Source organism: Tympanuchus pallidicinctus, unplaced genomic scaffold, assembly GCF_026119805.1.
Source record: "Tympanuchus pallidicinctus isolate F22 unplaced genomic scaffold, pur_lepc_1.0 scaffold3, whole genome shotgun sequence".
Lineage (NCBI taxonomy): Eukaryota > Metazoa > Chordata > Aves > Galliformes > Phasianidae > Tympanuchus > Tympanuchus pallidicinctus.
In genome coordinates, this window is record NW_026294747.1 from 26,604,974 (window position 1) to 26,625,844 (window position 20,871).

At 39.4% G+C, this 20,871-nt stretch overlaps 1 protein-coding gene across 3 annotated transcripts in view; it reads left to right on the forward strand.

Moving 5' to 3' along the window:
- The window catches only part of MAP3K9 (mitogen-activated protein kinase kinase kinase 9), a 48,326-nt gene extending 27,674 nt beyond the window's left edge, over nucleotides 1–20,652 (forward strand). For 2 of the 3 annotated variants that reach the window (XR_008209094.1, XR_008209095.1), the window contains 9 exons: nucleotides 38–186; nucleotides 3,070–3,245; nucleotides 5,210–5,450; nucleotides 6,165–6,287; nucleotides 7,015–7,168; nucleotides 11,446–11,558; nucleotides 12,228–13,043; nucleotides 14,205–14,993; nucleotides 18,661–20,652. Coding sequence is in view for 1 of the 3 variants with exons in the window: in XM_052693652.1 (XP_052549612.1) it covers nucleotides 38–186; nucleotides 3,070–3,245; nucleotides 5,210–5,450; nucleotides 6,165–6,287; nucleotides 7,015–7,168; nucleotides 11,446–11,558; nucleotides 12,228–13,043; nucleotides 14,205–14,686 (2,254 nt within the window). In the remaining 2 variants the exon portion in view is untranslated. Of the gene's footprint in view, nucleotides 1–37; nucleotides 187–3,069; nucleotides 3,246–5,209; nucleotides 5,451–6,164; nucleotides 6,288–7,014; nucleotides 7,169–11,445; nucleotides 11,559–12,227; nucleotides 13,044–14,204; nucleotides 17,130–18,660 lie in introns of those variants that run through there. The other variant, XM_052693652.1, reaches the window with a different exon arrangement.
- Nucleotides 20,653–20,871: the final 219 nt, after the last annotated feature.

Below are 20,871 nucleotides of genomic sequence, written 5' to 3' on the forward strand. Positions count from 1 at the left end.
AAATCAGGCACTTACATTCTTCTCCCTTTCCTGTTAGTTATGGCGTGCTGCTTTGGGAGCTGCTAACAGGGGAAGTGCCATTCCGAGGAATTGATGGTCTTGCAGTAGCCTACGGTGTTGCCATGAATAAACTTGCTCTTCCAATCCCTTCCACGTGTCCAGAGCCTTTTGCCAAACTAATGGAAGGTAAGCCAGCTCTAGTGTGAGTATGGTTAGAACATTTTATGCTGTTCCTAGAGTGCTGTTTAGCATTGCCTCCTGGTGTTGGTTTTGATACCTAAGAGCATAAATTACTCAGATGGATTTTTTGATGCTGCAAGTTACTGTGCTTCAGTATAGCTGTTTATGTGCTGTAACAGTTATTCTGTTACAACAGTAATATATGAAATTCCCATCCATTTTTTACTATGTGGGCTATTGTTGTCATCATCTAGCTTGTTTTCTTGTAGTGAAAATGCACTGACACCAAAATTTGACATATATTGATATAGTTTAAAACCTTCAACTTGTTTTGGAGGTTGTAGCTTGAACACCTTGCTGGCCACTGTCAGGATAATTTGGAATTGTAGTGTCGCAGACATCGAATGCTGAACTTAGGTTTTGTGGCCTTCGGAGGTGTTTTTAGCCCTCAGGAAGGAATTTTTGTGCAAGAAAATGTTTCTGGTGGATTTTTCTGCTCTTGGAATATTTTTTCAGTTATGTTTTCTGTAGATGACAGACTTCAGTTAAATTAAAGTAGAAAATCTCAAGTATTATTTTGCAAAAAAAAAAAAAAAGTATGCTGGACAGTAAACAGCAACAGAGTTGCAGGTGTATTAAATTGGAAGAAATGTTAAACAGGAAACTGCAACTGAAACCAGTTTATGAAAGATTAGAGCACAGTGTTTTGCCATCGTGGTTTGTTTTGGCATGGCTCCCTAAAACAAGGGACCCTGAATTTCTTAAATGTAAGTGGTCTATCTGCTGGTAGTGTTAAAAATAAAGCCTTCTTCCTGGGAAAGTTGGATAGAGGCGTGTGGCCTGTGCTTGAACCCAGGAGCACAGGGGTAAGGACCCTTGGCTCTGAAATGCTAGGCTTCTTCATGTGCAGGGAGAAGAAGAGAACAAAGGAACAGTTACTTTCTGCCCCTTCACTAGAACTGTTTTTCAGGCTATTTCCCATCTCTGTGAACTCTTGTTTCCTTAATGCTGCTTTTGCTTTTGAATTACTCCTCTGGTGGTCGTCAGTGAGAAAACAAAGCTGAACTTTACCTTTTCACAGAAAAGATTTGTATGTTTCAACTGTCCTCATTAGTGCAAATAATGGCAGATCTAGGACTGGAGGGGAAAAAAAAAAAAAAGCCAGGGGCCACCTGCATAGTTATCCTGCTCATTCATTCATGCATTTGGCTGGCCACAGCATTTTGTTTTACTTTGGGTCATGTTTGCTTTGCCATGCTTAAAACCTGTGCTAGTGGGGCAGAGATTATGCCACTGTCAGTCCAGCTGTATCACCCATTGCTGCTAATTGGTCAGCAGCAGCAGGGGACCTTCAGAGCACTTTTAACATCCTTAATTCTCTGTTTTGGTAAGAGAAACAATTTGAAATCCACAAAGACAAATGTGTTCCAGCTTATGCCTCCCGGAACTTGATCAAATGCTTAAATACCATCTTGGTATCAGCAGTTTCAAAAACAAAGCTCCCAAATGCCAAATGTCAGTAACAGTAAAATCAAAGCAGAGAAAAGATCTGCAAAAAGAAGCCTCAGCAGTTGCACAGATTTTGTGAAATTTTATTTGTTTTTTAATCACAGATGCTCCTTGATGTATTTCAATCCTTAAAACAGATTAAGTGAATGCTTTTTAGGACCTCGCTAGAGATTTTTAAGAACAGTACTGCTCTTCTTCCCCGACAGTAAAGTCCAGGAAACTTTTGAACATTTATATTATTCTTGCTTCTTAATGTGGCAATTTATGTCTCAAACGTAGTGACCATTCTGAGCAATGGTAGTATGAGTGTATTGAGAAAGACCCACATATTAGTGTCTTCCACTTGGACACAAAAGCTGTTGTCCATAGCTTTCAGAAATGTTAGAATGTTAAATCTCCTGTTTGGTTCTTGTCAAAGTTTGACTTGCAGGAATCTTGCAGTACTAAAAAGAGTAAGGATACATGTTGAAGAATAACCTGTGTAAGTGCCAGTATTGGAAAATATAGAATGAGCAAAATATGTTTTCTGCAGGAGTTAAAATAACGGTGAGGTCAGAGAGGATGGAATGGGTAATAATTTCACACTCAGAAGCACTGCTAAGCCAAATTCTTTCATTTAGTAACTTTTAAAAACATGATTTTGATTTCGTAGATTGTGGTGTTACTCTGGAGTGTTTTCTTTTTCCATTTGTTTTCAGTGTTCAGCTTCCCTCACTGTAAGAGGAAGAACCTTTTCATACCATCACAAATGGAATTGCCCTTTGTGGTAATAAGGGTACCTAAAATTCTGTATAGCTCTATGTTGGTTAAGTCAGTGCATTAGACTGTTTAATGAAAAATCTTATCTGTGGTTTCTCATAAAAGCAATTGGGGGGGGAAGCCTTATTAAACAAATTTCTCATAGTAACAAACAAAATCCTTAAAAATAAGAAAACTCTAAATGTACTGTCTGTTTTCATAATCTACTTGAACCCTGTGTTTTCAGTCACAGTGCCCAGTATTTTACCCAAGTATGCCCAGGCTGCTTTGCAGGAGAGTTTTTCTGTTGTGTGGAAGAGATTCATAATGACTCAGCTTGGCTTTGGAAGGGGCTCTGATACATACCTTTTACAGCGACCGGTAGCTCTGCAGTGTAAATGTGTTAAAGGAATTGTGTATAGGCATCTTACTTGCATGTGCTCACAAAGTACAGATGATAGTTTAAAAATTCCACACTTGATTTATGATAACACAATAGTCAATGAAAGAGAGAAATGGGAGACAGAGTAACACAGTGTACGTGCCATTCTCAGCCACTGGGGATCAGTAAAGTACCTCTCATCATCTCAAGCCTTCTTACTAAGAGATGCTTAATAGTTGCTTGTCTTTGTCCTGTTCTAGATTGTTGGAACCCTGACCCACACTCACGACCTTCCTTTGCCAGTATCCTAGGCCATCTCACCGCTATAGAAGAGTCTGGTTTCTTTGAAATGCCCAAAGATTCCTTCCATTCCCTTCAGGAAGACTGGAAACAAGAGATCCAAGAGATGTTTGATCAGCTCAGAGCCAAAGAAAAGGTAAGTAGAGAAAAACAGTCCTTGTGTTCTTCTGGTGTTTGATAGAATGCTTCCATTCAGGGATCATATTTTAGGGCATCTCAGAATTAATTTTGCACGTGCTTTGCTTCAGCTTTTGGTAAGTCCCTGAGTAAATGGGAGTTATGATGCTTGCTGGGGTAGATTCATAAGTAAAATAAACATCTGCGTCTTTACCTGCTGCTCTAATGTTGTAGTGAGCATAATGTCCATTATACACTATGCTGAATTATCTTTGTTTAATACATCTGGTAACTATTTCACTGCCATTGTCATAACTGAGAAGCCCAGCAATAATTGTTAACATTAAAAATAAGAGAGAGAGCTTCAGACTATACACTTCAGCAAAAATCTCTTTATTTCTGTCAGGTTTGTATCTTCAAGGTAGTGTTCAAGGGTGTGGGTGCAGTCAAAGGGGATAAAATATAATAAACACGAGTACCACCAAGAGAATAATCCAACAACTGTTTAATTAAAATTTGCCTGGTAAACAGCAGGGAATGATGACCCTAACAGGAATAAAAGGAACAATGACCATCAGTTAAGTGACAAGAATCGGAGTCTTATTCTTCAAGCATACTGCCAGAAACAAAGCAGTTTGCTACATCTGTATAAGGTCCTTACAGACATTACAGATGTTGGTATGAAGTACTGCAGTTATTCACTGAGGTGGTAGTTTTTTGAGTTGACTGCCTCTCACACAGAAGTAAATTCATAATAAATAGCCAACTTGATTTTGGCTCAGAAGTTTGGTTTAGAAGACAGAGGAAAAGAGAATATCTTGTGTACAGGGGTAAGTCCTACAATGGTTTGTAAAGCATTTTCTCTGCATGTACTATAGCAGCTTTTGGAGGAAAAAAGGAAGAGCTGATGGGCATTACCCTGATGCACTGTGTGGTGTGTTGGTATAAGTTTTTTGGAGCAGCTCTTGAAAACTAGAAACTTCAACAGAGAACAGTAGTTGCTAGACTGCTGTCATGTCTTGAGCACTGTGTTCCTCCGTAGCAACGAGGAAAGAGAGTTTGATATCATGGGAAAACAAGGATTAATTTTTTTCAATATACAGATGATAAATCTTGCAAAATGAGTTCTCATGTATGTGGTAATCTCCAGTGGCTCTTGAAGATGTGCACGTCAGCATTTTTTTCTCATGACGCTGTATTTAGGATTCAGTGTCTTTTCACAGAATCACGGAGTGGTTGAAGTTGGCAGGGTTTTCAGGAGTCATTTACTCCAACCCCTGCTTGACCAGGGCCACCTAAAGCAGGTTGCCCAGGCCCATGCTCACGTGGCTTTTGAGATCTCCGAAAAAAAAGATTCTACAACTTCTCTGGGCAGCCTGTGCCAGTGCTCCATCACTCACATAGTATGAAAAAGCTTCCTAATATTCAGACAGCCTTCTGTGTTTGTGCCCACTGCTTCTTGTCTTATCTCTGAACACCGCTGAGAACAATCTGGTGCTGTCATCTTTGCATCCTCTCCTTAAATATTTGTATGTATTGATAAGAAACACCGGAGCCTTCTCTTCTCTGGACTGAGCAGTCCCAGCTCTCTCAGCCTTTCCTCGTAGAAGAGATGCCTCAGTTCTTTCACCATTTCAGTAGCCCTTTACTGGCCTTTCTCCAATATGTCTATGTCTCTCTTTTATTAAGGAGACAGAAAGTACACCAGATGTGGTCTTATGAGTGCTGATTAGAAAGTTTTTCTCCACTTTTTTTTTTAATGTCTGTATGTTAACAGTGATTTGAAGGGCCTCCAATGGCAATCACAGAATTTCTTAAGTATTGTTTTCAGTTTATTGATGTTCAGCTGAGTCTTGAACAGTGGCATTAGCTGTGCTGAGAACAAAAGTCAGTGCTGCTGTACCTTCAGAATAGGTGTTGTTAGCCTTAACCCACAGGTCACAAGATAGCTATTCTTCTTTCTCCTTTCTGATCCCCCTACAGGAGCTTCGCACATGGGAAGAAGAGCTGACTCGTGCTGCTGTTGAACAGAAGAACCATGAGGAGTTGCTCCGAAGGCGGGAACAGGAGCTGGCAGAACGTGAGATTGACATCCTGGAAAGGGAGCTCAACATCATCATCCACCAGCTGTGTCAGGAGAAGCCTCGTGTGAAGAAACGTATGGGGAAGTTCAAGAAAAGTCGGCTCAAGTTAAAAGATGGCAATAATATCAGCCTGCCTTCAGGTTGGTGAGACAAATAAGGCAAGATGGGAGGAGTATGTGAAAACCCGTAGCTTTGGTGTCTTCTTTGTGCTCATACTTGCACATTTTAAATTACAAAAAACATACCTTTGGCATCTAGGAACTAAAATTCATGCTTTTGTGGCTAGCATTCCTCAAAGGGAACAGGTCAAATTATAAAGCCAAGAAGTGGGATTGTAATGTTAGATGTTTCTTAGTGTATACAATTGATAGTAAAAATGTTGCAATTTAATACATTAGTGCTCAAAATAATAATTTGAATAAAGGATATTGTTTTGTTTGGTTGTTTTAAGCAAATGTTCCTGCTCTGGGAATATTTTACATAATACTGCAGCTGAATCTGTAAGCTATCAGATTTCTTGAGGCAAGAATCAAAAACTTATCAGAAATATTGAAAACTTTGATACTGTGGCATTACACAACTTCACATGTTAATTCAACACACAAGTGACTTCTAATGTAACCCTTAAAATAAACCTTAAATACTGGCAGTCTGTCTGAGAAGTCACATAGTGTTTTCCTTTGTTAGCATCTCTTTGTCCTGTAGAACATTTTCTATACAGACCCTGAAAATTTCACATATTATAAGTTAGCATCGACAGTTATTTATTTATTTTTTTCTTGTATTAAAAAAGGATTTTAGCTGTTTTTCTGCTTCTGTGTTGATTATTTTTTTTTTTTTTCTTTTGGTAACAGATTTCCAGCATAAATTCACTGTGCAGGCTTCTCCAACAATGGATAAAAGGAAGAGCTTGATCAGTAGCTGCTCCAGCCCTCCTGCAAGTCCTACCATTATTCCCAGACTCAGGGCCATACAGTGTAAGGAGCTCAATGTAGTATTGAATTTGGGAAATGTGCAGTCTGTCAGCGTGGTAAGATGCCAAGATTCCATATCTAGGACAGGACTGTAAAAAGAAATGTTCCTAAAATGTTGGCTTTGTGCCCTTGCATGTATGAATTTAGAGAGAGAAAAATGGTGTTTTGACAATTGGCTGGGAGGGTGGTGAGTTTGGTATTGTTTGGAGTCTGAGCCTTACCTATACTCTTGAAAGATTGCTGCTTGATTTTACAGAGAACATGTTCTTTGGGTCTGTAGGCTAATGTTTAGAATGTTAGTCTGCAGAGTAGATTTGTGCAACGTTATTGAAGTAGATTAAGTTACTAATGGGGAGAAAGAGAACCAGGGGTGCTTATCATTAAAATAGTGTTCCCCTAATAACCCAGAATTAGGGAGATAAGTGTGTATTAGAAGTATGAAAGGAATGTTAATGTTTAGTGTTTGCATTGGATGTCACAATTCTTGTGTTTCTGACATCAAACTAATTCTTCTGAAGGAGAAAACAGTACTAAACTAAAGCCTATCTGTAGTCATTTTGAAGAGATCTATATGCTAGATCAATGTTGATGCATGATGAGAATTTTGGGAAATAACTCTGAATGAACATTTTCATTCTAACATTCTTCTGGTTCGTGTTCTTTACATTGCATTGGGACCCATGTGTGTACCTTTTTTTCCCATTTTCCACTCTTTTTCCTACTTATGAAGTGACTCCTGCTGAAAGCAGTAAAACATGGGGACGAAACTCAGTCCTTCCAAAGGAGGAAGGAGAGGAAGAAGAGAAGAGAGGCCAGAAGAAAAAAGGACGCACCTGGGGACCAAGCTCACTTTGTCACAAGGAGCTAGGTGCAGGAGAGGACAGGTAAGAGGAGGGAATTAGATTGATGTCCATGTTCTGAAACTGATTGTTATGACGGTTTCCCAGGAGATTTGCCTGTCCTCTTGCAAGCACTTTTCTGCTTACATATTTGCTGTTGCAAACGCTTTAGAAATTTTAAACAGATGAGAGAACTGTTGTGTTCATTTCCTTGCTAGGGGTCTAACCCTGACCTGATGCTTTCCCCGTCTGCCATTACCTTACTTTTATTTTGAGTGGAATTTCTCCTTAGCTGTTTCTCTGCAGCTATTCTTTTGTCTGTAGCTTTTTTTTTTTTTTTTTTTTTTCCAGGCTTAACTTTGTTGTTTCATATTACACCTGAGAATAGTTATTTTATAATTCTCAGCTATGTTCTCTCAGTCTTTTATATGCTGTTGTTTAAAAAGCATCGGACAGAACCAGGCAAATATCTTCTCTTCCAGCTTTTGAAAAGTACATATACACCTTGAGTGAAGTTTAGCAGATTTTGAGTGATTTTTAGCACAGGTGCAAGTTGTACCTGGCCCTTTTCTATAGATTCTTGTTTTGCGACTTCATTTTTTTACTTTCACTTGAAGTATAGGAATATTGTAACAATCTAAGACTTTGAGAGGTTTGAGTACCTGTTGTCTTTTAGTAGAATCTGAAGCAACTTCCACTGCTAAATTGATAGTTTGACTTCAGCTATATTTTTTAGCAGGGAAAATAAGGTCAATGATTGTAATTTAATATTAGGTGTTTGAGCATGGAACTCTCGGCAAATAGATGTTTATGTACTGTGTCATCACTACAATACTGTACAGGAACACCTAGACTGAAGTATTCAGTGGCACTAAGCTGCATTCTCCATCCAAGGTACTCTTAGCATGTGTTTTAACAGGGCAATATGGGGGAAGCTACTTCAGCTTGCTGTTCTATAGATGGAATGTTGTATTTTTCAGAATTAAAACTGATGTCCTTTTTTACAGTCATTGATTAATTTTTCTTAAAAAAAGGAGATGAGTGAAGCTGGTAGAACAACGCCTCTACCTTGAAATAATGCTCTGAATTTTGGAAATAAGCCCCTTTTTCTGATGATTTTTTTTTTTTTCCTGTTCCTTCTTGTATGATCTGAAGAACTAAGTTGTTTTTGAGCATGGACTCCTGAAAAAGGGTTACTTCCTAACTGTGGTTGCTCTTAGTAAGATGACAGCATTTTGCAGAGTACTTGAAATGTGATAGTATTGCTGAGAGGACAGTGTGGTTAACATTAATGAACTGTTTTTCACTGAGATCATAGAGTCACAGAAACATTTGAGTTGGAAGGGACCCTTAGAGGCCATCTAGCCCAACTCCCCTTCAATGAACCTGAGCACCTACAGTGAGATCAGGGTACTTGGAGCTCTGTCAAGCCTGACCTTGAATGTCTCCAAGGATGGGGCATCCACCACCTCTCTGGGCAATCTGTGCCAGTGCTTCACAACCTGTATTTTTAAAGATCTTCTTCCTTATATCTAATCTAAAATTCTCCTCTTTTACTTTGAAACCGTTTTCCCTTGTCTTATCCCAACAGACCCTGCTAAAGAGTCTGTTGCCTTCTTTCTTACGGCCTGTTAGATACCAAAAAAGATCATGTCGCACTGCAGATTATTTAAATAGAATAGGACTGCATTAAAAATTAGTGCTTCAGATGATAGAGTACTTGCGTTTTTTTAGTTCTTTTTTTTTTAATCTATTTCTAATTTGGTAGGATAGGATATTAGATTTAAGTGAAGAGCTGGACTTAGCACAGAAGAGTCCAGTTTAAGCTTTCCCCATGACACTGCTTGGGTAGCAGCAGTGCTACTATTCCACATGCTTATGTAGCTCTTTGGCCAAGCCAACATGAATATTCATCTTCATCACTTTCCATGTATTTTTCCTTAAGATTATTATCAGATTTTTATGCAAGAATTGCATTATAGGAGTTGCTATGAAAATGTCTAATGTGAGTAAACCTACCTGTAATTAACTTTAAGAAAAGTTAATCTTCAGGAGATGACTTGTTATTCATCCTTCTGCATTTATGTTTGAGCCTAAGAAATACACATAGCAGCAGAATTCAGCAGTTGCTATGCTGAATTACTGAGACTGGATAAAGCTTTATGCTGGAATAGCATTGTGAAAATTCAGTTGTGATCTTAGTGTCTTCTCAGGAATATCCTCTGCACAGATCTTCAGAGTCTCCTTGTAGCGTTGCTTATAATTTCGGGGAGAGGAGGAGCGAAAATATGGACTTTGTAACTTAAAAAGAAATCTAGCAAGTCACAAAATTATTCTGGTAGCCATTTGTATTTCTATTCAGGTTAAACTGTGCTATGTGAGTAGAAGCAAATCTGTCTGGTTTTGCCAAGGGAAGATTTTTCTGAGAAGTCAAGAAGTTTGTGTGCCCTCCTGTATAATAAAAGGCACTTTCCAAGGCTGCATGTACTTAACTATGAAGTAAAGCCTAAACTGAAGATCACTGCTGCCTGTTACATATGACTGTAGTCATTGCTCTCTTTGCACAGAGAGTGTTTTCACTGCCCCACTGAAGACTCCCTCAGTAGTTGTCTGCCTGTGTTCTGTGTTGACACACTCTCTTAGACATGATCATGCTGCTAATATCATTCATTCTCACTCACCAGCTTTCTCTTAATGTGAGTCTGCTTTACGATGTTTATCCTAACTATATATGTTGTACACACAGATAATATGGATACAGTAAGCATTCTCTGCTGCATTTCATTTCACAGCTGAATGTAGTGTGGAGGAAATAAATTGGACTTATGTTGTAAAATCATGTGGTTTCTTTCTTGACAAAGAGGATTCAGCCAGAACGATTAAGGATGGGAGAATGATGAGCTCTGAAGATAGATGGGAGCTGTATGAGATGCTTTTAGTGTGATCTGAAACTATTCCTGAATGTTGGGAATAGAAAGAACATTTGGAAAGTCATGTCTATAGGTTGATCTTCAACCAGCTGAACAAGTACTAAATCAAGCTAAGACCTTACGACTTTGCCAATAAAAATATAGCTAGTATGGTCGAGCTAGTCAGTTAGGTTGAGAATAGAGGAAAAATACAAACCAAGAAAAAAAAATCCTTACCACCTTGATATAATATGACCTTGAAATCCTGCCGTGGAAGTAATCTTACAAATGCAGAGTGATTCTAGTGAAAAATGAGAATAAGGAGAGGGTCTTGATCACAATCCTTCCCTTGGAAAGAAGGGAGAATATGAGCATATGTAAGCTGTCTTCTCAAAGCTGATCATGTTGCTGAAAGAGGTCTCGTCTCTTCAGTTCTTCCAGTAACAGACATGCTGTTTTATGTCCATCTGAGATCATTCAGACAATCCACAGATGTTGTCTTCTTTCATTCAATTTTCTGAGTAAGTGCTTTTAAGCTTTTCACCAGCATTGATGGGTTTAATGTTGGAGTTCGTAGAAGGACGCCACAAAACTATCAGCTTGGAGACTACTGTTGACTGAAAAATAAATCTGCTTGGCTTGTTGAGGTGTCAAAATTGTGCAGTTTACTGTTGTTGTTTCTGATATTGTGAAAGTGGTGCAGAATACGTATAGGATGATGACAGTGAATATCTGTTAACAGGACTACTAATAAGCTTAGGGGCAAAGCAAGGTGCCTTTAAACTCAGATGACTTCGATGTAGGGATTTACTTTGGTTTTTTTTTGCTTGTTTTTGTTTTTTTGTATTTTTGGTCTGTAACCAAGAGAATAACATGAACCATGGTGTGTAATTACTCATTTTTTCATAGTCTGTAGCTTATGCTTTTAACCTTTTGTACTTCAAAACAATATTTTCTCTAGAGGAATGTAATATATTCTTATGATATAGAAGCATGGCTGTTGTTATGACTTCAACAAACTATATTCCCACTGAGTGTTTTTTGATTTTCACTTTTCACTTGTATTTCATGTGGAAATGTTTTTAGAGCTGTTTTTCCCCTCTTCCTACTGAGCACTTTATTTTGTACTTGCCATGGCACGTTTGCCTTAGAAGAAACTCTCTCATCTAATTTCTGTCATAGTACTTAGTATTACCATGCATTCATAGCTATTGTTTATCATTAGAGATCTTTTGACTGTTACAAATTGTCACAAATGAGGGAAGTGTTGTAAAATATCTCGCTAGCACAGGATTGTAAATCTATGTAATTGAGATGGATTAATGCATACCCTAAATAGAGCGATAGAGAATATAAAAGGGAGGAGGTAGTTTCTTGTCAGCACTCTAGATCTTATTCTTTCTATTATTTCAGTCTGAAAGCTCTGGTAGAAGGATACAAACAGTGGTCATCCAGTGCACCAAACCTAGGGAAGATTCAGAGAACTGCACCTGCTTTTCCAGGATTCACCAGCTTAGCAGAGATGGGTAAAGTATTTACCTGGACTTGATATTCTCTTGTTTGATATTCCGCTTTGCTGTTCTGCTTCCATTCACATGAACTTTTGAATGTCCATTGAATGAACTTTTCCTTGTCTTCACCTTAAGCAATGTTTTCATTTTGATGGTGTCTGCTTTTACTGTATTCTTAGTGAAATAAGTACCTTCACTTTGGATTTTAATTTTTTGTTTATTCTTACAAGCTAGCAAGCTTCTCCCAATTCCCCTCTTCTTTCCATGCTTTCAACTCCTTTCAACTCCTTTCCTGTTAATATTTAGATGAGCAGTATGGTTACACCCTTACTTGCCAAGGAGAGATTCTTACCATTTTCCTACCTTTTCACTCATCACCCCCATAGTACAAACTTTGGAGGTAACTGGAGCATATATCGCTTCTGGTATGCTCTTTCCTTAATGGCTCATGAAAAAATCAATGTGTCAGTAACTTCTTTGGAGTTTTTGGGTACTTGTCTCAACCTGTCTGTTTTGGGATCAGTACCTTGTGAGCATTTGGCAGTTGGTAAACAGTGCTCTTAGTGAGAAGGATAGTTGCATCTTCTGAGAAGAAGCTTAACTCTCATGTGTATTTGTAAAACTTGGTGAAATTAGCTAAAGTCTTGCATCCATGCAAAGTACTTTTTTTCATTTGCTTTCCAGATGATGAAGACAGTGAATGTCTTAATGGGGAGGGCAAAGTGCACCCTTCACCTGGGCACAACCAGTCATACCTCTGCATCCCGTTTCAGAAGAATGATGACTGGGATGGGCCTTCTAGTGATGCCAATGATGAGTCCACTCCTGTGAACTCTGCTACAAGCACCCCACAGCTTACACCCACCAACAGCCTCAAACGTAGTGGCTCCCACCACAAACGGTGCGAGGTTGCCTTGCTTGGCTGTGGAGCGGTTCTGGCTGCTGCAGGCCTGGGGTTCGATCTGCTAGAAGCGGGGAAGTGTCAGCTGCTGATTGAAGAGGAGCCAGAGCCACCCAAGGAAGAGAAGAAGAAACGTGACAGCATTTTCCAGCGAGCTGGGCGCCCACGCAGGAGCACTAGCCCTCCTTCTCGAAAAATCTTCAAGAAAGATGAGCCCATGTTGTTGCTTGGCGAGCCATCCACATCCCTCACCCTTCTTTCCCTGTCTTCCATTTCCGAATGTAATTCCACCCGATCCCTGCTGCGCTCAGACAGTGATGAGATTGTGGTATACGAAATGCCTGTCAGCCCTGTGACAGTCAAGGCTCCCTTGCCAGCCATTAATAACCCACTAGTTAATGTCCAGATTGAGAGATTCAAACAAGACCCCAACCAGTCCCTCACTCCCACGCATGTGACGGTCTCTTCCCACACCCAGCAAGGCGGGCACAGGCGCACACCTTCTGATGGGGCCATCAAAGGGACTGGACTAGTTGTCAATGGGTGCCCAACCAGTGGATGCCCTTCCAGTAGCTGTTTAACTGGAGCACTGGGAGCAGGTAGGTTTTCAGCCATCTTCCTTTTCTTCTTCAGAAGAAGGGCCCAAACACTATAGATACTTGTTAGGAAGTGAGCATATTGCATATACAGCATCTGTTGCCAGCCCACAGGCAAGGCTCGTGGATATTGTCTTTACAAAAATAATGACTGGAACAATACAGTAACAGTCTCTATTCCATCACCTATACACCAAGGAACTCTCTGCATCATGTTGTGAGGCAGAGCCATGTTATTGCACCAAGGTACAAATACTGTTCATTTTTAATAGTTTCGCAGAATTCCATCTCTGTTGCCTTTATGCACTTGTTTGTTTTGCTATTACAACTTTAAAGCAAATTATAATCTTTAAGGCAGTGAAGACTGAATCTCTAAAGCAGTGTGGGGCCTCTGCTGCTCTTGCTCTTATTCCTTCACAAGCCAGAGGGATTTTCTTGGGTAGGTAATGTTCTCATTGTTACAGTCTTTAGGAGTGGCTGTGACTAGATAACTTAATGCTTTCCCTATTTTTTTTCCCCTAGTAATTCATAAGAAAAGAAAAGACTAGAATGTGAAAATTAAGTCTGATTTAGTTAGACTAAATGAAATGTGGCATTGTCTGTTGAATGGAAGTCTGCAGCAAGATGTGGGTTAATGCTCATTAAAATATTCACGAAAAATTTTGTTCTATTTTAAAAACAACCAAACAAGAAAAACAGGAAGTGTCTGCATTAGATTTTGTTAAATGACTCTTCTAGGGAGTTGGTCTAACTCGCTGCAAACAGGTGTCGCACATCCTGCTGTGCAAGTGTCTCCCCCATCCATTCAAGCTTTTAATGGATAATGTGCCTTCCAAAGGATTTGGAGAGTTCTTACCTCTGATAGGAAGTCAAATCCATGCTGTGCAGTCTGAGAATGAAGAAAACAAATCAGAGAATGAACAAAATACTCTGCCTATGCAAGGCAAGTGAATCAGGTGTTTCACAATGTGTTGAGAACGATATAGGAATAAAGAAACCAGTTATTCTCTTCAGTCTTGAAGATATGGAGATTGTAGGTTCTGAATGGAGGCTTTCTGCTTTGAAAGTGTTTTCGCAGTGTACGTACGATAAGATTTGTCGGAACCTTTTAGAAGTGACATCTAACATGTTTCCCTCTTCTTTCACATTCTCTGTTTTGGATAGGTGTATTAAAAACACCTAGTCCAAGTAGAGATCCAAATGAGGTCCCTCGCCTGCCAGATCCCAACCTTGTTTTTCCTCCAACCCCGAGACGATGGAATGCACAGCAGGACCCCACGCTGGAAAGACCCAAGACCCTGGAGTTCCTGCCTCGGCCTCGGCCCGCAGCCAGCCGGCAGCGGCTTGATCCCTGGTGGTTTGTGTCACCCAGCAATGCCAAGGGTGAATCTTCTGCCAACAGTTCAAGTACTGACACTCCAAGCAATCTGGACTCTTGTTTTGCTAGTAGCAGCAGCACTGTAGAAGAGAGACCTGGACTTCCTGCACTGCTTCCTTTCCAGGGGAGTCATCCTGTAGAGGAGCGGACACTGTTGGACATAGATGCTGAGGGACAGAGCCAAGACAGCACCATTCCGCTATGCAGAAGTGAACTTAACACACACAAAGCTACAGCATATGAACTCAAGCAAGAATTCTGGTCTTAGTATGAAATTCACTCGGGACAGTAAGCCCCTCTAAATTCAATTCTACTTTTTGCACTGAGAATGCACTTTGAAGACAGATGAGTTAGATGCTACGGAGATCGTATGGTGCTGCCTCTGCTGAAGGTGTTGTTTAACTGCCTGATTGTTGTCTGCAGTTGGGTGTAATTTGGCGACTCAGAGCTGCTGACTTTGCTGTGGGGTTTTTCTGTAGTCTTCCCTGTCACCTTATTGCAGTTTGTATCTGCAGTAAGCTAAAATTATCATATCGAAGTCTTTGTTACTGACCTTGTAGGATTTGGCACTTGCAGTGAGTATCTATCCTGGTATTCATCAGTATTTTCAAAACTCAAATGCTGTAATACAGCAGATGCCAGTATTTATTTTTCCCAAAAATTCCAGGAAAGAAACAAGTAAATATTTGGAGACTACCTTCTCTGAAACGTGTCATTAGATAGGCCTGGGAATCATGGTGCCCCCACTGAAGGAGCAGAAGTAGCAGTCTTACTCTTTCTTGCCCTCTTTTGTTCATGTCCTAGTGTAAGGTGGATTGCTGAGGAAGGCTGTGGCGTCTCTATTGGTGGAGGTCTTGGAGAAGAGACTGGATGGTTGGGAATGAGTAGGTGTAGTTGATCCTGGCTTCAAGGCAGGGTGAGTGGACTTCAATGATCTTTTGAGGACCCTCTCATTCCTATTTTTTCATGACCCTTTGCTTTTAAAATAGTGACTGGGGGTGTTATGACTACTTACTTCAGCCTGTTATTTTGTTTCTAGCTGTGGTTCCATTAGCCTCTTTTTTTGTCCCCCTGTGTCACAGACTCATAGTTGAGTTGCCTCAGCTTTGGGAGGGAAATGGACAGGAACTCTAACTTCTGCAAGCAACACGCAGCTTTAAAGAAAGTTATGCCCCTCATTGTTTTTCTTCCTGTTTCTCATGTTTTTTAGGAGTGGCCCTGTAAACCCGAGGTGGTTCCTGTGCATGCTGCTACTTGTTCAAGGCTCTTTTGAAATTGAGACTTGCGTTGTTAGTAGTTGGATTGTGCAAATAGGAATCAGAACATCTGGATTCTGTCTTCTTTAGTCACTGACTCACTGTGTGACCTTGGGCAAATAATGTAACCTCTCCGTGCCTGAATTTCCCCATCTGTAAATAACAGGGATAATACCTACCTCACAAGGGGGGTGGGACCTATGTAGTATGTTCTTTGAGATCTTTGTGTGGAAGGCAGTATAGGCAAGTAAAATTTGCCTATTTGTTCAGATTTGTAAAAGCTCTTACCTGGTCGAGGAAAACTGGGTAAGAAGACCTCCTGCCTTGAAGGAGGAAGTCACACGACTAATGTGTGCATACACTCAGTTTTCTTCAGAGGCTGCAAGTGTGTCTGCGCTCCCAGCAAGTCTGTGTTATTGGGTTTAATGAGAGCTTCATTTGTTCCCAGTTTTGGCATTATAAATAAGGGATGTGGCCTTTTTACGTGAGTGTGTTAGGGTAGTCTGCTTTATTGAGGGTACAGCTTATCTGTTAGCTCTTCCTATACAGATCTTTGCTCATTTTGCTCATCTACTTACCATTTGGGTGCAAATAACTGATTTGGCAGTGCTGCCAATGCTGCCTTCCTGTCAGGGAAGTCCAGTCCTGTTGCGAAGGCACTGTGGATGAGTACTTTCTTGCAGCAGCACAGAGAACATGAGCGTTTAGATGTTTATAACCTTAATATTAAAAACCAGCATGTGTGGGGAAATATTCTCCTTAGTATTTTTAATTCAGTTTGAGGGCTAAAAGCATCATGTTGCTGTGGGTCAAGTGTATCTTCTTAGCAAGCAAGCACAGTATGTTACCATCAAGGAAAGTCATGGACTTCTTGTTCCTCACATTCCACAAAATTTGTTTAATGTCTGAATTTCTTTTTGCTGCCTACTCCACTGAACTCTCCAGAGCTAGCCTTAATGATGCTACACTAGCTGCTAATGCTGGATAGACTTTTGACTGTGTAGACAAGGTGCTCTGGTGTGTTGCAAAGAAGAAAATTGATGTTTCTGGCACTTTTGTTAAGTGTAAACCTTTAGGGTTTTTTTTTTATTATTATTTCTTGTGCATTCTTCCTTTTGTTTTTCATTTCTGAAACCTCAATGTGTGTGTGATCCAGGAACTTCAAAAACAAACAAACGCCAGCAAAAAGCACCTCAAGGGAAGCCTGATCAGAATTTGTGTCAGAAGAACATAAAGCAAGGCATTAAAACTATCTAGTTTTCAGTCTCCCTTACCCTTTTTGAAAGTCTGAGACAAAACTGGATCAGCTGTTCTTTCTATGCAAAAAGCATTATTCCAAAGTGATGGGAAGAAGCATCTGCTCTGCAAAGACATGATGTAGAATTGCTCTTTTGCATAGGAAAGTTAATGAAGTGTCAGAATCCCTTCTCTCTCACTTTTAGATAACCACTTGGTGAAGGCCAAAGGGCAGCTGCCCTAACACCAAATGGACAGTAAAGGAACTGGTTGACACCGGTGACAAAGAGTCATGGATCCAGATGAGGGTTTCTGGCTTAGACGTTCTCTATTACGAAGCTGCTAGAAAGACAGGGTAGGAACAGTGTTTTCTAAATGCTCCTCAGATGCAATTATCTTAATCGAATCCAGCATGTGAGATAAAAACAAGATTGACTCTGGGCATCAACCCCTAAATAAGCTTTCCGGTTTGGAGTCCTGTGACTTACCTGAGGGTACCAAGGAAGAGGAATCTGTTGTAAAACAAAGCTGTTTACTTTAGCAGGTGGTAGGATACTTTCTGACAGGCAGAGGGCTCTCAAGGCAAAGTCATGTGTTTTACTGTATGCATGCTGAAAGCTGTTGCCACTGGTGCCTTGAGGCCCAGAGGCCATCTGAATGTTAAAGCTGGTTTGTAACCTTTTCGGTTATCCATCTATGGTGTACTGGTTTGATTACTCTCCTGTCTTTTTCTGTTTGTTTCCTTTTCCTTCCCGGCTCTAGGCAGTGAGGTGCCCCAAGTCCCAGAGTTCACTCTAGTCCACTATATACCAAGAAAATCAGAGCCAGTCAGAAAGCTCACATACCTTTTTTTATCTACTGGCTTTCATTTATTTGTCAGTGAGACAAAAAATTTCATTATTATATTGATATACCTGCTAGTGGAGTTCTTGAGGAAAATGGTGAAAATCTTGCTGTAAAATACTCTTAAATACGTGAATAGGTTGCACTTTCTGCTGAGAAAAAGAGAACACAAGAGCACAAATTTACTGAGCAGCCTAAAACAATGATAAAAGAGAGGAGTAAAACATATTAAAATTTTTTTGGGCTCACAAAGAAGAAATAACCTCATTACTCTTAGTATCAATTACAAAATGTTATTGCTGTGAAATTTTTCAGATTTGGAAATACATGTTTTATTTTAAATAGTTGACTGGTAATATATATATCACTAATTTATGTAATTGACTTATTTAGAATATGTTTGCCAGCTCTTGAAAATATGCTGTCTAGCAGTCTGCCTGTTTTCCCTGTAAAATTGAGAGGAAAGCACAGACTTAGCAACAGTGCAAAAAAATTACTTAAAAAAAAAAAAAATTTCTACTGGTTTCACAGAAATTGAATGTGAGACAGAGAGAGAGAAGAAAGCTTTTGTGTCAAAGCTAAAAAATTATGGATGGTTATGGATTCTTTGTGATATTGTTGCTTCCTATGGACTGCACAGTGCTCTGTTTCACCATCAAGTAGATCTTATCTCCTTCGAGCCTTCTCTGAGGTGCAAATGTAACTTTTTGTAGGTACCCTTTTTCCTTCAGGTTATTGCTGCAGCAGATTCATATTCAGTGCGGGCCAGGGAACCTCAATGAAAATATTCTTTTTGTATTGGTTTTTCTTAACAGAATGAGTATTTTCAAAGTAAAATTTTCATTAGTGATGTAGAAAGACCTTTGGGTTTGGTATGCTTTTATGATGTATTTTTCTGTACCTCTAGGAATGGGAGTAGTTGCCTTCCTCTTCATAGCATGCTGTTATCTTAAGACTTGTGGACAGTGCTGCGTAGAGATGTTACTGGATGAAACTGGATACCTCTCATTCAGCTGAAGGTGAGGCAGTAATTAATGGTCAAGTAAAGAGAGGTCTTTGCCATTTGGAGTGCTTTATTAAATAGTAAATCACAGGAAACCTCCTAACTTGAACCACCACCTTTCTATCTTTTATTTAACTTTTATTTGAACTTAATTCACTTCTATGGAATGAATATGGGATCTGAAGACCGATCAGATGTGCGGAACCAAACCTAATTACTATATCCCAGAATTCAGTGTTGGCTTGTTGCCTTTGTAAGTATCTCTAAGCTAATATTAATGTTGATTTCTTTGGGTTTTTTTTGAAAATTTTCTTCTTGGAAAAAAGATGGTTATTAGTTTCTAATATTTTCTGTGTGTTTTGGAAATATTCTTAAAAACTCTATCAGCTCTATGGAAAATAGGAAGTCTTATCTTGCATAGTGATATAGATCTTTCTTTTGACATAAAACAAGGGGACCAGTAGAAATGAAAATTTCTGATCCCTTTTACTATAGGGTAGTTGCCTTCCTTTGCTTCTATACTTATAACTTGTTTAAGGTTGTAATTTGGGTAAAACTGGATGCTAACAGTGACAGGAGAGGCATATGTTAAAAGATTATTTACAAACAAGCAATGAATACAGCATGTGCACAAACAAAACTGAAATATGCGGTCATGAAGGATAACTTTATGACTTCATAAACACTTCGGTTCTTTATATTATTAAGGTATCTTTAAGAAAGAATGCTTTCCTATGTTTGTCTTTATAGTTTACTTTGGAAGATTAGAATAAGGTGCTTGGCACAGACTCTCTTCTTGCATCTGGCTGGACAGAATGGGATTTTAACCAAATGCTTGTTTTTTGTATTTCCATATCTAATCTGTGGTTTAGACTTTCCTATTTCTTTTGCTTAGCAAACAAGTCTTAAGAAGAACTTGTTTCTTCAGCTCTGCTGTCACAGTTTCACAAAGCAGTACCAAAATGCATTTATGGCTTACTTTGCTACTCCCATCTTATTAAATACACTGGTAGAATGTTACCTGCTATAGTTTTAATATTCATTTGCTTTTGTTTTTTCTCATGCTCAGCTTTTTTAAGCAGCATTACCACTGATCAGAGACAAATACAGCTTCTGAAATCACCTACATCAGCTTTATTTTTATGTGTTAAAAACAGTCATTCCCACCTTAGAAGTGTGTGCCTGATTATAAGGTAATTTCCCACTGGTGACTGGGTTGGGGGTCTCACATAGCTACCAGAATTCTTATTGTCCCTCTGTAATAAGAATCTCTTTTTTTTTTTTTTTTTTCCCCAGTAGAAAACACTTCATCAGTGTTGTGTACAAGAGCCACATTTCACCTCTTTCTGTACATGAGTAATAGAATCTTTTTTTTCTTTGTTTCCAAATGACAAGGAGCATCATTTTGCCTACTGAGTGTGGCTACTTCTGCTGGTCTTTCTAAGCCTCTGAATTACATCTGTGTGTTTTAGGTGCATCTTGTATTGCTAGGTGCCTTCTATTTCATGTGCATCTTTGCTAGGGCCTTAGGTTGTTTTCTGGAAGGAACACTTGGTTGTAGCTTTCAGTACTGCAGTTTTCTTCATCGTACATTCAGCCAAACACCAGTGATACCAACATTTCACGTCCTTCAGTTTGCTGACTTGTGTATACCCTTGTGGAAACAAGTATGCTATTGCTAACTCTCCATCTCTCAATTAGAATTCTAAATACGTGATTCCGTGGCTGTCTCTTGTCAGTTATTTGTTCTTGTTGCCATAGTATTTTGGCAGAAGGCAGAAACCAACATTATCTTATCTGTGCTTTGACCTAAAACATTTTCAAGGTAGAAGCATAAAACACAAGTGGGGGAAGTACAAGTGTGGAGGTTTGCAGAAATTAACCAGTACAAGGGGTGAACTAAACAGTGGTCAGAGGACACTGACCAAGAGCTGCTTGGTAACCTATTGGCATAATAGTTAAATTGAGCCCTAAAGAAGAATTTGAAGACTGTGTGGTGACTTTGTTTCTGGTTGATTTGTTTTCTTTTACCCTGAGCTACCTCATTTGTACAGATGGAGTGGAAATAAAGGATAAGTTGTAAGAATTGTTCTAGATAAACAATTGAGACTAGAA